At 52.2% G+C, this 16,029-nt stretch overlaps 1 protein-coding gene across 1 annotated transcript in view; it reads left to right on the top strand.

Annotated features, from left to right (window-relative positions):
• TMEM132D (transmembrane protein 132D) overlaps positions 1 to 16,029 on the top strand; it is a 559,986-nt gene that overhangs the window by 242,897 nt on the left and 301,060 nt on the right. Inside the window, 1 exon segment of the mRNA XM_058691494.1 lies at positions 14,152 to 14,298. Coding sequence (XP_058547477.1) covers positions 14,152 to 14,298 — 147 coding nt within the window.

The following is a 16,029-nucleotide window of genomic DNA, read 5'->3' as shown; positions in this document are numbered from 1 at the left end:
TCGGACCCTTTGTTAATTCCAAAGGCAAAAGCGGGGATCCCAAACTCAGCTGCCTTGCGGGGACAGGCATCTAATAAAATTGAGTGAGTCAGTCCAGGTCAGACATAAGAAAGGTGTTTGTGTTTGGAGAGGCACGAGGGGGTGAGGGGGGAGTGGGGAAGAGGAAAGAACATCTGTGCTGTTTAAAGGTAACAGCCTCAGCTGGCTGGTACTATTAAGTCATGCAGACCAAGGACTGCAGTCCTGTTTCAAGACAAGCCCCAAATCTGGATCTTTAAAGGAAATGTAATTTCAAATAAAAAAATTTTAATGTTTATTTTTATTTATGAGAGACAGAGACGGAGACAGAGCGTGAGCAGGGGAAGGGCAGAGAGAGAGGGAGACACAGAATCCAAAGCAGGCTCCAGGCTCTGAGCTGTCAGCACAGCCTGACGTGGGGCTCAAACTCACAAACCTGATCATGGCCTGAGCCGAAGTCGGACGCTTAACCGACTCAGCCACCCAGGTGCCCCTCCATTATAAATCTTTTAAACAAAATTTTTTAAATGTTAATTCATTTTCTGATACAGCGTGAGTGGGGGAGGGGCAGAGAGAGAGGGAGACACAGAATCCAAAGCAGACTCCAGGCTCTGAGCTGTCAGCCCAGAGCCCGACGTGGGGCTCGAACTCACGGACCGCGAGATCGTGACCTGAGCCAAAGTCGGACGCTCAACTGACTGAGCCTCCCAGGCGCCCCTGTAATTTTAAAATATTGTTTCAAATGCTCACGATGGAATAAAAATATGTCAGACAAGAGGTTTGTTGGCTACCTTGAGCCCGTGAGCGGCCACTAGATGACCGAGGGAGAGACCCAAGCCTCTGATGAGCGGGTGGGCGATGGTTCCCACTTTGGGTCCAAACACTGTTACCCTGCTTTCTCTTGCCGCACTGCACACTGAATGCTCTAAACAAAACCTTTTCTTGTGTTCACGGGTTCCGTGGATCAGGAATCAGGAAGGACACGTTTGGGGTGTGGCTGTCTCTGCTCCGTGATGCTGGGGGCCTCAGCCAGGAAGGCCCCAAGGAGACGACAAGACCCTGAGGGCTGGACCCTCGGAAGGCTCACTCCGAACGCATTTGGTGGGGGATGCAGGCTGGCACCTGGGACCTCAGTGGGGTCGTCAGACGGATACTCGCCCCACTTGGTGGCCGGGCCTCCCCACAGACAGCGGGCTCCTTCTGAGAGGAGGCCGCGAGCTCCCAAGGCAAGCATCCTGCAAAGCCATCGAAGCTGCTCAGCTCGTGGGACTTACGGGTCCCATCGCGTTACTGCCCCATGGCTGATAGCCTTCCTCCTGGGCGCCAGGGGAGGCGACGGCACATTGGAGCAAGAGGACACGGGCTCCACCTTTGCGAAACACGACCTTCCATGTCTGTCAAACACCACGCAGATCGAGACGATCAAAGGGGGGCTGAATGGAGATCCGAGTCCGCCAGTTAACATGCAAAGCTGTCTTTCCTTATTTATCAAAGTGTCTGTCTTCACCTCGCCTGGTTTTCGTTGTCGTTGTCGTTTAGCGCCTGGCTTTGCGCTGACCAGGACGGCTGTGGGATCGGCACTTGATGCTGGGGACGGGGGAGCAGGTGCGTGCAGAGGCACCAGCTCACGGCCTCCGTGCCCATCAAGAGTGTGAGGCTGTCACAGGGGGCAACAGCGGGACAGTCAGGGCGCAGGAGCACGGAGCCACCCCTCCTTCAACAGACCCCCTCTTGCCGTCGTGAAAGCAGAGGGATTCGCTCCTCCCCTTCCGCTCCCAGGCTACAAAACCAAGTGTCTCTATCAGGGATTTTTTTTTTTTTTTAAATAGGAAAACATGGGAAAGCGTATCAGTGTGGAATAGTAATTGGTGTCATCAGAGATTCCCCAGTGCTGTAGAATCTGGAGAATCATCTGTGTTCTACGCACGACAGAACCTCTTCCAATAGCTACCAGGTCAGTCTGTCTCTTGTGTCATCAGGGCTGAGGGCCCACAGATCCTCACGTGCTGGCCACACAACAGCACAGAGGAGGCTTTGCAAGTGACGGCCTGGTCCGTGTTCTGCCACGTCCCCGATAACCCCCAGGCCTCAGTGTCTGAAGCCCGCACGATGGTGTGTCCTCAGTTGGGGCCCGGATGAGGGATCTGTGCCATCTGGGACATTCACGGTCAGGGGGTTCCAGGGGAAAGACGCCACAAGAGAACATGCGTGAACCCTTACAGCTTCCGCCAGTGCCGGGAGGTGTCTGCAGCTCGCGATGTGTTGAGCAGAGCCACAGGGGCAGACCCCACTTCAAAAGGAGTGGAGGGAGCCACACTGGGCAGGTGACAGAACCGCGTCTCCAGGGCCCCTTTCCTTTCCGCGTCTGACCGTCCACCCGCGTGAGCTCAGGAAGCGGTCCGTCTCTGTGACCTCTGTTAAACCTTGGTGTCTCGTTGACAAGGGGAGAAAGGTGACCATTCTTGGGAATGCATTCATGGGTTTCCTCTTCTGCGTCTCTGGAGAGAGGACTTTCTTAGTCGAGGCATCTGCTGGCCTCGGGATGGGAGGCGCTAGGATGGGCTCTCCCATCGCTCCTGAGGTTGCGCCATGATTTGCTTTGTCCGGTAGAACGTGAGCAGAAGTGACGCGTGGCCGGTGACAGGCGGGAGAGCTGTAGGGCTGCCACACGCTCTTCGAAGCTCTGTGAACATGCGGTTCCACAGCCAGAAGCCCTGGGGCTTCTGTTGAGGCTGTTGAGGCTCTCGTGTCCCCAGTGGGGTTCTCTTGTGCCCAGAGAGGCAGTCAGCCTGAAAGCCAGGATGTCAGGGAGTGAGCGAGAGAAGAATCTTCTGAAAATCTTTCTCATCTCCCCACACTCTCCCGTTTCAACACCACGAGGAGCCCTGAAGGATCAAACGAATAGATTTTGTTATACTCCAGGGGCAGGGAGGACGCAAATAGTGTGTCAAAAGACCAGATCCCACCTCTGTGCTCATGGGTTGGGGCCTGCGGGACCGTGGGAAGGACAGAGGGGAGGGGGGCGGGAACAAGGGAGGGCGTGCCTCAGTTCCCCCTGATTGATGGAGAGAGGAATTTTCCGGGAAGACCAGCAGGAACTCCAAGGCCAGAAGGGTCTGTGCTGGCCAGCCACATTTGGCTTCTGGAAGCAGGTTGCCCCGCACATTCGTAACGCAGTGACTAAATCAGGGTTTGGTGAGGCTAGGTCTGATTCCACTGGGGCAGTGTGGAGGTACCCGCATGCCCAGCCCCTGTGTGCCCTGCGGGCGGGCTTGGGTTTGCCAGAAGGTACCCTGCAGGGACAGAAAAGTTGCAGAAGAACACAGGGAGTCAGAGTAGGGCTCCCGGAACCACCGTCAACCACGCAGTAGCTGTGTGGCCTCGAGCAAGTTACTTAACTTCTCTGTGCCTCCCTCTCTTCGCCCGTAAGATGGGATAAAACTTGTCTCACAACAGCACTTGCGCAAATACCGTTTTGTTTTTACACGAGACTCTTATGCAACATATTGATTTTTTTTAGTCCACAGACACCTCAGGAGAGGCACGGCTGTGGGCTCATCGATGGTAAGGGGTATACGGCTGGGGTGTTCCGGGATCCTGCTGACAGCAGGGGGGTTGTGTAGGGGTGCAGGGGTCGTGCACAAACTCTGTACTTCCTGCTCTAAAAACGAAAGCTTATTAATTTTTGTAAGAAGTGATATTTAATCATGAATGTCTTCAACAAAGACCCACTCTCTCGTTTGCTCCCCTCATACTTTCCAGCCCGATTCTGGTCAGAAGATGTTGTGTAGACAGTCTTTAATTGGCCATCGTGTTTGGGTGGGGTTTCAGGAATGAGAGCCTGCCCACTCACTGGGGTTTACGGGGATGAGAACCTACTGTGGTGAGCTGAGCTGGGGGCCGAGTTCTGTCTCCCCAGATGCTGGACTCCAGGGTCTGACGGGACCTCGTTTGGAGGTAGAGGCTTTGCAGACACAGTCCCTGCAGCACGCTGTTGCCTCAGTCGGTTAAGCGTCCGACTTCGGCTCAGGTCATGATCTCGCGGTTCGTGGGTTCGAGCCCTGCATCAGGCTCCGTGCTGGCGGTGTGGAGCCTGCTTGGGATTCTCTCCGTGCCTCCCCTGCATGCACTGTGTCTCTCAAAAATAAATAAACGTTAAAAAAGATGTGTTCACAGAGCGGATCTCGTGATCAGTGTTCTTTTCACGATTAAAAAAAAAGGTAAAAAATCAAAGTGGAATAAAAATAAAACCTGAACTCACAATGATAAAAACCAGATTAAATGTTGGGATGGTGGGGAATTGGTGACTCTTGCTTTCGGCCTTGGGTGTGTCAGAAATCCGGAAATAGCAACAATTAAACCCACCAGACCAGTAAAATAGCGTGGAGTACGAGTGTCGTGCCCAGAAGACCAGTTTTCAGACTGGGTGCTTTCACGTTAGAAATTGATGGGAACGTGCAGGGACGTGATGTCAGAGGTGGATTACCAGGTGAAGGAGGGGGCTGTTTAACCTTTAGGAGGATGGTTATCACCGTGGGGTTCCCGGCTGGCAGGGGGTTGGTGAAAATCGCTTTGAGGAAGATTTCTTAAGTTTCTTTGACGATTATCAGGGGCACTTAGAAGAAATGACCTGAGTCTCGCATACGTTCATGACATCAGCTGGATTTAGGTTTGCTCACATGGCTTAAATGGATGTATTTGCTTGGCGTGGAGGGGGGCGGTCTTCAAGCCTGGTCTCTATTTATTTTATTGTAATTGTTGGATCCAGGGCTCGTATACGAACAAGGATCTGTCTCTTTTCTCCTGGCTCTCCCACCCCATGAGCTCACGTCTCGCTTGGTCCTGTTGGGGTGTGATGGCTGAAGTCGCTCCACCTTAAGTCAGGGAGGAGGACCTGGGGGGAGGGGGACGCTCTTCTGGTAGCTCCTGGAACATTCCTGAGCCCGCCCATCCGATTGGACCCAGTCACTGTCACCAGAAGGAGGAAAAGTAATTGTTGTCTGTGGGTAGTCTCACCTGTTTCTGGGACCCAAGGCTGTTGCCCAAAGAAATAGAACACTGTCAAGGTCAGCCACCCGTCCCTGTGAGGATGTCATTGTTCTGAAGGATGTTGTGTGGGAAGCAGCCGGTCTGGTGTTCGGATTCAGGAGGCACCTGTTCCCAGTGACAGAATACTTCCCTTTTGTCTTTCGGGGACAGAACTTCTGCCGTGCGCCATCACCCCATAATTGCCTGCTGGGTGTTATTTTCAATTTTAGAGAGGGATGTTTTAGGGGCACATCTCTCTCTCTCTCTCTCTCTCTCTCTCTCTCTCTTCTTTAAAACTGAAAGGCTGTCTTTGAAAATATGCTAACAGAAGATGATTTTTGTTGAAATAAGCATCAAGGTATCCCTGAAAAAAGAGAGGGAATAGGAAGGAAATAACCTTACCAGATATTAAAACACGTTATAAGATACTGTCTTTAAAACATTTGGGTGCTGCCTCATGAGAAGGCAGACAGATCAATGAAGGCAAACAGAGAAGCCAAAAATAAGCAGACGAATATAGTATGTATCACGGTTGGCATTTTAAATCAACGGGGTACTGGGTGAATCGTTTAATAAGTAGTACCAACGAAACCCATATGGAGAATCTCACACGCAAATAAATTCCAGGTGGACCAAGGGAATTTTCTTATACATCGATTTCCCAATTAATAATAAAAATAAGACCAAGAAACAACAGAGAAATGGACAAAGAATGTGAACAGGCATTTGATTAAAAAAAAAGGTGATTCAAACATAAGCCTGCGAAAAACACATCCAACGACCCTCAGACGTAATGAAATACTAGTTTCATTTGTCGGATCTGCGGCAATCCAAGAGGCAGACAGAACGGCACATAAGACCCTCTCGGTGACGGTGTGATTTGGTAGAATCTCTTCGGCCGTTTGGCGAGTTCCGTCAGAACTGGACTTGGGCATCTCTTCTGGCATGACAGTCCCTCTGTCGATGTTTATGCCACACACGTGCGCGTGTGCGTGTTTGGGTGTGCGTGTGGCTTCCCTGAGCACCGATTGCAACAGCAAAGATTGGAGATCACCTGTTTCTCCATCGATGGGCACTGGGTGACCGGATGTTACTTCAGAACACCTACCAGAGACACTTTTAAACACGTATGTAGTTTCAACCCCCAGAAGACGTACACTAAATTGGGTACAAGTTAGGAGAGGTGAGTCTTCAGGGAGAGAAACTTTACATATCCCCATTTGTAACATCTGAATATTTACAACATGCCTGGATTATTTCTTCAGTGAAAAAAAAGATGTTAATTAAAAATTAACAAACCCCCAAAGACATCCCTGAAAGTGTGAGTTTGCTGCCCAGAGTTCTGGCTTTGACTTAGAACGTTTCCCTTGACTAAAGAAGTATATTGAAGCAATTCCTCTGAAACACCGGCAACCTCAAGGACTGAGAAGACAGCCGTCCTGCTCTGTGACATGCTGTCGTGAAACTGGAGGGTTGGGCTCTCGCAGACAGTGAGATCAGGTTGCATCCCAAAGCCTGGGAACCACACAGTGCGGTGCCGAGGGCGTGACGGTGCCCGGAGCAGGGAACCCAGCCGAATGTCCACAAAGACTAGTCACAGGGGAAGAAGCCCACCCAACTTGCTTTTCTGCAAATACGGGTCCTGCTTGCTCTAGGAGATGATGGCCCCGGCAAAATGGGAAACTTGGACACCCCGTAGACCTTTGAGTCCGCACTCCCGTCTCCCAGTGGATTGCAAGGGTTGTGTGTTATTTTGCTGTGTTTTTTTTTTTCAAAATCAGAGCTTTGATGAGCGATTGACTAGTCCATGGACCAGATGGAAAGAGGGTGAAATTCAAAATAGTCAGGTGTGCAGGTCTTTGTAAAAATAATGATGATGGGAGCTAAAGTCTGTCTTCTTCTGGACACCGTATGAAGGACTCAGTGTGCCGTTATATCCGAGAGTCCGTGACGTTCAAGAAAGAACAGGGCTTTCTTCTTGCGCATCTGCTGGCTCATGAGGCGAGTCTACGACGGGAGAGTCGATAACCCGCAGAATGAGTGGGGCGGTGCCTGCGTATGGGCGGCACAGAGAGCATGTGCATTTATTGCTTTAGTATCAGACACAACTACTCTGTCTTTCTAGAAACGGTCATGAGCTGTTCTCTCTTACTGCCATCCGGCTGAGCCATCACTTGGGGGAGCTGTGTCGAGGGATGCTTATTCCATCAAGGCTTTGCTTTTCCAAACGGGACTCGCTGGTTCGCGTGGGGTCGTCATGATCCCCGTGAAACCATGAACAGTGGGCTCACATAATCAGCTGTGGAGCATGTAAGCAGTGCCCTTGAGTGTTGGGGGGCGGTCTGTTTTCAGTAGGAACAAGGCGGGTTTCCCTCCCCAGTCACCTGGTAGGCAAAAACCAATCCAACGTAGAAGACACCCGTCCGTATACGTATACGTATTTCCCTTCTGCCGGCCCACTTGGTTTAATTGCTGGCTTTCCCACTGGGCAGGTACATCGATAATAAACTAAATCTTTCTAGGATAGCCACTCCTATGCTGGGCTGTCTGTCCCCTTGTCTTCCTTTTTCTATCCATTATAGAACTTATCAACATAAAACGTGTGCGCGCGCGCGCGCGCGCGCGCGCGCGTGTGTGTGCTTTCTCGCTGGAATATGAGTTCCCTGTCAATACAAAACATGCTTTTTTCATCCTTATTTGCATTTCCAGCCCTGTGAATGTCACCTGGAAAGTCCAACGGTGTTTGTTGAAGGCATCATTGAATGAATAAACAGTTTGGTTTACTGTGTTATTCGGGACCTGCTTCGGTCACGTATCCATAGTCAACGTACACAGTCGCGCATTTACCAAACTGTTTTGTTGGGGGGTGGAGTGGGGCCAGCCTTGCTCCCTCCACAGCTTCTGACAGTGATACGCACACTCATTGTGCCCGCACGGTTCCATCTGCCAGGCAGCCCTGTTTCTAGCGATTCATGTCTGTTTGAACTGGTGTCAGTGGGAAAGACTGGCCTTTGCACCCTCTTCGCGAACGGAGAGTCGGAAGGAAAACTAGGGGCTTAGAAAGACTAAAGCTTGTGTGCAGGAAGCACTCAGATCGAAGATGTTTTTCTCTTTTTTAATGTTTATTTTTGTAGGAGAGAGAGACAGAGCGTGAGCGGGGGAGGTGCAGAGAGGGAGGGAGGCACAGAATCTAGAAGGGGCTCCAGGCTCTGAGCTGTCAGCAAGCCCGACGCGGGGCTCGAACCCACGAACCATGACATCATGGCCTGAGCCGAAGTTGGACGCTTAACCAACTGAGCCACCCAGGCGCCCCTCGAAGATGTTTTTCAAAAGTCGTGCAGCCTCTGTCTGGGCTGGCAGAGAAAGCCCAGGGGCCAGGCTCAATAGGAGGACAAGTGCTGAGTTATCGAGGCCCCAGAATAAACAGGACATCATCAGAGCCAGCAGCCTGCCTGACATCACATGTTGCTTACCCTTTGGGCCAAGCAAGATGTAACGCTCTGTTTTTCTGCCTTCCTTGGGTTCTCCTGAGTTGGTTGGTAGCCAGACTGTTCCCTGCTCTAAGTTATTTTATTTGTCCCTGGAGCTAGTCAAGAAGAGAGACCAGGATGATCTGTAAATAAAGCAGCATGTAATGAAAGCAGCTGAATACAGTTGTTCAGGTTGTATACTGCTCAACTCTAGGAAACCTCACTTCACATCATGATGTACATGAGTGATGCTGCCCCGGAGTTGGTCAGTGCGCAAGTTGAAGAGGCCTGACTTATGGAGTCCCAGCTAACAGAGGCCACAGGCTGGCGACATTGGCTGCTTCCAGTCCTCACGTGTTTTGAAAAGCCAGGATGGTGTTTTCAAAATTTGTTTTTAAAAGTGAGGCTCTCTGGCCTGTCTCCAGGGTTGCACATTTGGCCGCGCCTGCACGGCAGCTGGAGGGAGGGCTCTGCCCCACAGGCAAGGCTGGAGCTCCCAGCCTGACTTGGTCCTTTCTAGTGGTGACAGACCACAGGCAGGGCCTCATAGTGTCCAGTAACTGAACCATCTTCTGAGAGCCGTTCACCCCTCACCCCTCCTGCCTGGCGGTGGGTCCTGGCACCCCCAGGCCACACCCCCCAGGCCTCCCCCACTCCAGGCTCCTTCCCCTGGGGCTCTTGGAGATACCTCTTTCTCGTGGGGACAGACTCCTGCCCATGTTTATCGTCTGTCCTACAGAGTTCCCCACAGGGTGCTCCTTTGACAGCCGGGATGTGTGCGTGCAGTCCCTTGCGTCCCTCGCTGATGACGTGACATCAGAAATGGTTTTCTGTGAAGTGACTGGCCTTCCTTCTAAATTTAGCATTACCCCCAAACTGGCCACGTGCACACAGGTTCCCTCATCCTCGGGAAGCTGTGAACACACAGAGCTGGCCGGAGACTCGGCTTCTCGTCCACACCCGTCCCCCCCGCCTTGTTGGAACGTGACCTCTGCCCGTCACCTTTATCCACCCTGCACTTGGGAGTCAGTTTGAGCAGGACTTCCTCGTGCACGTTCCCCCCATGGGGTGGGCAGCGTGATTCCACGAGACGGTGGAGAATCTGGACTTCAACACGTCCGCCTTCCTCTCATCATTTCGACGCATCCCGTCGTGTGTCTGTTGTATATTTTACGCTGCGGTAGTCCAGGTACCAAACTGATAAATGAATATGCCCGTGTTAAGGGTGAATGCTGAAATAATTTACTGGCATGAATGCATAGTAATAGATGAGTATTTGGAAACTGCTGCTTCACATTTCGATTTTACGTACACAGGATTCAGTTTTTCTGTAATGCCACTGCGTGTACTAGGGATCGTCCCACAGCCATGGCACGGAGACTCAGCCAAGCACTTTCCAGTGGTAGAAAGAGGGGCCCAGTGTCACGTGATCCACACAGAACCGCTAATAACGTCGTTCACAAGCACACGGAGGCACTCGTTGGCCGAGGCAGGGCCAGGACGCGGGGACGGAGAGAAGGTGGCTGTGTGCCTGTAGCACGTGGACTCGGTGGGGAGCCTCATTGTCGTAAACTGTTCCTGGTCAACTAGCCACAGAAGCAGTGCGTGATTGTGGAAGACGGCACTATGGCCATTGCACATGGGCGTATGGGGCAGGTTGTATTGTTTTCCACAGTTAATGAGAGAAAACAAGTAAACACGGGAGGGGAATTTTTGTTTTTGAAGCTTTGCTTTGGCCCCAAAGGGTTTTCACCGGACTTTGAACCAGTGGGGAAATACAGGTTTCTATCAGCAAATGGGGGAGGCTGCCGTTGACCAAATCCCCCAGGGTAATGAGTGAGCCAGACTAGGAGGGATTGGGTGTGGGGAGCGGGGTCACCCAGCATGCACTGCAGACATCAGCCAGCTGTTTCCGTTAGCTGTTTTCCAGCAGGTTCCTGGATGCCGTACTTGGAACACACATGCGTGCACGCACACACACGTTTATATGTGTGCGTGTGTGTGTCCACATATGTGTATGTGTGTAGAGTTGAGCCTTGAGCAACACGGAAGTTAGGGGTGTCGACCCCCTGCCCGGTGGAAAGTTGACAATCCGAGTATGACTTTGACTTGCCCAAACGGAACTCCTAACAGCCTTCTGTTGATCAGAAGCCTTGCCAAAAACATACACCATCGATTAGCACATTCCGTGTGTGTCCTCTGTATTGTATCCTGCATTCTTGCAGTAGGATAGGCCAGAGAAAATCAAACGTTATTAGGAAAACCATAAGGAAGAGGAAACACATTTACGGTCGTGTGCTGTGTTTATCGAAACAGATTCATGTGCAAGTGAGTGGATGTGTACCTCAAACCCATGTTGTACCAGCGTTAACTGTATACAGATGTGTGTGCATAGTCGTGGGTGTATGTGCACTGTAGCTCAGTTGTGTGTTCAAAACACAGCACACCGTGAACCCGAGCAGGTTTTACCCGTATCGATCCATAGTACATGTGCCTACTGTGGGCGGAAGTTACGACTTTTCCCTGTCACTACGGTAGATACATTTTCGAGTATAAATGGACAACAGAGTGTCTTTGGAAATCAAGTGCCCTGTTTATCTCTGTGTGATAAGGCTGTCACTGTAACCTGTATCTATTGAGCCACAAGTAGGTTGTAAGACTTCCGTTGATGAATACAAGTGACTCATTTGTCATAAACCCAGGCAGGGATTAGCACTTGGTTCAAGCCCAGTGAAACCAAAGTGCACGTGCGCTAAGAATGATCTTAATGGTTCCAAAAGGCTGCTCGGAGATCACTGTGTAAAAATGATTCACCTGAGGCAGACCGTGCTCAGTATATGCCACAGCTGTGTCTTCGAGGAGCGACCACCCACTTTCTTGTACGCGATCGTGCTTGAAATGCACATGCCATCTCTCTGGAGCCAGGATCCATTCTTCAGTTCGGAACATCTGAAACACGTCCTAGAAATGTGTCTCTTCTCCTGAAAACGTTCTGTGTCTGTGAGAGGCAACTTCCCAGCGTCCTGCACTAAATTTCAGAAAGCGTGTCCCCTTAGAAATAATGCCATTCATTATAACTTCAGGTAGCTGCAGTAATTATTAGCAACAAGAGCTGGGTACTTCCTAGCTTAAATGATCAGCCAGGTTCCTTCTTGAGCACTTAAAAAGGACTCATGGGAGAAACATTGTCAGAGCTCCACATGACCTACTTGTGAATAAAATGTAAGAAAAATGTGAGCCTGTCCTGTATCAGAAAAGTCTTATGCCCTGATGTGTCCTATAGAATGAAAAGATCGCCAAATCCAGGATGATGACCTATTTATTTAAAGCAAATTTGATTCAATAAAATTCCAGTGCACAATAATGGGACACCCCTTAGAATTCATCTCCGTATAATAGCAGCTGTCCACAGTGAATTGAACTTTTTTTTTTTTGCCACCACCTCCCGGTTGCCTGCTATTTAATTGAGTTCCCGCAAGGCAGAAATCCTAGCTTTATTCACCTGCCGATCTCACCGGAGTATCTGGAAAACTAGACGGCTTTCTGGCCTACCGCATGCCCTTCCTGGTTTATAGATGACTGCGTTCCAAGTGTTGGCTTGTGCGATGATTATTTAAAACAGAAAGCATGCTATTTTTTTTTTCACGCAGAAACAAGGCTGTCCATAAGACTCCTAAAACTGCAAGCTTCAGCACCGAGGGTCCCACATGAGAGACGATGCCTCTTCTCGCGGTAGAACAGTAACTCAGCAAAGGGAAAAGACCTGTGGGGTGAGGTCTGGGGGGGCCCCACGGCCCTCTCCTGGGGAGTCGCTGTGGACGCCCCAAGTCCCTCCAGCAGTAAGTTGTGGCTTCACGTGTTAAGTGTCGTCCACCCCGGGAAGCTGACCCGAGCCTGGATGCCCAGGGCGTCCCCCGGGGGCTGGCCACTAGGCGCCTCTGGCTGGCACGCACCATAATTCCAGGCTTCCAGAAAGCAAGCGGGTGTCGGACGTAAACCGTATTGTTTGTGCAGACAGGTCGGGCACAGTGGACCCTCTCCTCAGGGGATGGTGGGATCCCCCTGCCCACGAGGCCAGTGCCTGGATGCCAGCCAGGAGCACCCTTGCCACCCGCCTTTCTAGAACGGCAGCCTCAGACCTGCCCTTGACTCTGTGGCACCGTGCGCCTTGAAGGCGTTTCTGTGGGAGGTCGTGTGCGTGGTGTGAGCATGCACCAGGGTTTCAGAGGCTGGCACCCGGCCTCCGTGTCCGTGCAGGCACAGCGGTTTCACATCTGGAGGGTGCACCTCGTCGTCTGCCCCTCCCGGACCGTCTCGTCCCCGACTGTGTGCTCGTCCCTCCTCTGCTCTGGCTGCAAAGCCCCTGTGTGTCCCCCGCACCCCCCGGGGGACCAGGAGGAGCAAGCCCAGCCACACACACGACTTTCGAACATGAGTCCGGTTTGAACATCAGACAGTTTGCCACGCTTCGTGCATTTTCCTGCATACTTGCCATTCTGTGCGATTTTCCACTTGAAACTTGCCGGAGAGAGAGGAAGGGCAGGCAAGGAGCCTCCTTCCTCACCCACCAGCTTCTCGGGAAGGAGCGAGGCCCCTCCTGTCTGGGCACAGAGCTCTGGGCACATGACTTGCCCCCTGCCTCGGACGGTGGGGAAGAACGAGTGAACGGGCACGGGGTGACACGCGCGTGTGTGTAGGGAGGCACGTGTGTGCACGTGCCAAGCGTGTACAGGGTGGCACACTTGTATCAGGAAATCCGTGTTCGTGTAAAGTCTGGTGGGCGTGAGACCTCCAGACGCGCACGGACCGGTGTTGAGTGGCCGCGGTCGTGCGTGGGATCAGAGTACGTGGCTCCTGAGTTCCGTGGGTTTGTGTGATGCTAAGGGTAGCACAGGGCACGGCCCGACCTGCGTGGCCGCCTGGCCAGGTGATGAAACACCCAGGTCTCCTGCTCGTGAGCTGCGTGACGCCCGGGTCCTCAGCCGCTGGGGGGGGAATGACAGCGGCACTGGCCCCACGGGCACGTGGGATCGTAGAGGTGAGGCCGCAAGGCCCGTGAAGGGCGCCCGGTGCGTGGTGCACGGTCGCTCACAGCAGCTGTGACGGGGACGGTGGGGTGGGAAGGGCACGCACGGGAGTCGACGGGTCTGTTCAAACCTCCGCACCTGCGTTCCTGGGGCTCCCACCCCGTCTGAGCTGCAGCCCCCCGCTCTGAGCTGAGGACATCGTTAGGGCATCAGCCAATACAGGCGAGGCGTCCTCAGCGCCTGGTGCAGAGGAGACGGTCAGCGGACGCGCCTATGCCGTTTTCTTTCATTTCCCTTTTCTGCTTCAGTCTTCATGGTCTGGAGGTTTGCAGATGATTCTTCTTTTTTTTTTTTTAAACTAAATCCACCCACGAGTGCGGCTTTGAGCCTCTGTGCCTGCAGACTGTCCGTGCACCGTCCGAGCTCCTCCGTTAAAGCTGGGAAGAGCTGGGGGGCAGTCAGGACAGAGGGATTGCAAGGTGACGGCGAGGTGGCGAGGATGTGATTAACACAGGCTCACGGCTGCAGGAGGTTCCCCAGTCCCAGAAGCAGCGGCGCCCCTGGGGTTCCCCAGAGCCGTCTGAGCTGTGCTCTCTCTGTCTCCCCAGGGCCAAGGTGAAGAAAGGCGTGAGCGTCGTGGGGGTGAGAGCCAGCAGCCCTTCCATTTGGGAGGTCACGGAGGGCACGGAGCACACTGGCAAGTACGCACCGGCTGTCATCCTCTGCCAGAAGAAATCCGCGGGCTCGGAAACCGGGTGAGTCCCCGCGGCCCGCGGTAGATTCAGACTCGCACCGCGGCCCGCACCGGCACCTGCTGTCTGTCCGTATCACTTGTGCTTCTCAGAGAGGCGGGCGGAATCCGTCGTTGGGGAAAGGGGGCTGTTCTGCAGACTGGGCCTCCTTAAAAGTCCAGCGTAGCCCCGGGGTCACCCGCAGGGGCCGCTCCGCGCAGGCGGGATCTAACCTACAGCTGGGGGTACACGTCGCCGAGGCCTCCCTCTGGCCGGAAGGGCATCTCTGATGAAGCGGCCTGTCCTGCGAGCCTTACACACGAGAGCGTGTGAATCTCTGGCACACGGGCTCCGCGTCTGCCGTGCGGAGTCCAGGATCACGTACGCGATTGCGTTGGTGCGCACGCGTTTTCCGATGCATGGGGAAGTGTCCGCTGTGGGATCATAGGGCATTGTCAGTCACCCGAGAGGCCAATTAAAACTGGAATCTGTGTCTGATACCCAGCAAGTTAGAAACCGTCAACTCACAGCTGGGCAGAGGGACTTGGAAGCTCAACGCTTCTCGATTTTTATTCCTGTTTCCTGAAGCCTCATTTGGGGCTCTGGAGAATCCCTAGTCTCGTCTCGTATTTTTACCACTTTTAGGTTGGTTGTGTCTTTGCCCCTTATGTTACTCACCGTTGAAAAGTAACAAGCAGATGAACACATTATTTCTGGTGCCAGGTGATTAGACCTCAGCGCGCAACTGTTTGGAAAAATACATTTATTTTCTTTCCATTTACTTATTCTAATCTCGAGGTCTTGGATCCCAACTGATGGCTGTGACACTGTCACCTAGAAAGGTTTCTTCTGTGTTGTGACGTTAGCGAAAATTAGGAAGCGTGGACGGGTGGATGCATGGATAGATACATGACCGGTAGGAGGCAGGTGGGTAGTTAGGCAGGCAATCAGCTTATTTTACTCTTAACTAGAAGAGGAGAGGAATTTGGGAGGAAGGCTCTCGACTAGTCTGTTCTGTTTTCTCTTCTCTCTTGCCCTCTCCTCTGTAGGTTGTTGTAAGTAGGAGTGGTTGGAGCATCTTCTATAAAATATGAAAAGGTTTGAGCAGTTTTAAACTTTTATGATTTTTTGTTTCTTTTGAGTCCCTGGCCAAGGATTAGCTCAGTTTATCCCGGGCCTGGAGGAGGGAACAAGGAAAATTTCTGAACACGGCTCATCCCCATCAAGGCGTAAGCCGCTTTTCCATGGGCCAAAACTTCAGGGGCTCCCAAGAATTGCTTTTAACCCTTCTTTAAATGGAACAGAGGGGCGCCTGGGTGGCGCAGTCGGTTAAGCGTCCGACTTCAGCCAGGTCACGATCTCGCGGTCCGTGAGTTCGAGCCCCGCGTCAGGCTCTGGGCTGATGGCTCGGAGCCTGGAGCCTGTTTCCGATTCTGTGTCTCCCTCTCTCTGACCCTCCCCCGTTCATGCTCTGTCTCTCTCTGTCCCAAAAATAAATAAAAAACGTTGAAAAAAAAAAAAATTAAATGGAACAGAAACTTAGCATCTGCAGAATACACAGAAACACACAAATGTATGGCGTTTGCCTTTTTTCTTCTCTCCTGTGTATCAGGATCTTGTTCTAAGAAGCAAGTGCCCTGAATGGAATTTCACATTAGTCCTTCAAAGTCCTGACCCCCTATGGAGAATATTCCTGATCGCTTTGTAGATCCTGATGTCCGTTTTCTGTTTCTTCCTATGGGTCCCGAGGACAGG

Source organism: Neofelis nebulosa, chromosome 11, assembly GCF_028018385.1.
Source record: "Neofelis nebulosa isolate mNeoNeb1 chromosome 11, mNeoNeb1.pri, whole genome shotgun sequence".
Taxonomy (NCBI): Eukaryota; Metazoa; Chordata; class Mammalia; order Carnivora; family Felidae; genus Neofelis; species Neofelis nebulosa.
Note: the sequence above shows the minus strand (reverse complement) of the source record. Positions and strands in the feature narration are given on the sequence as shown.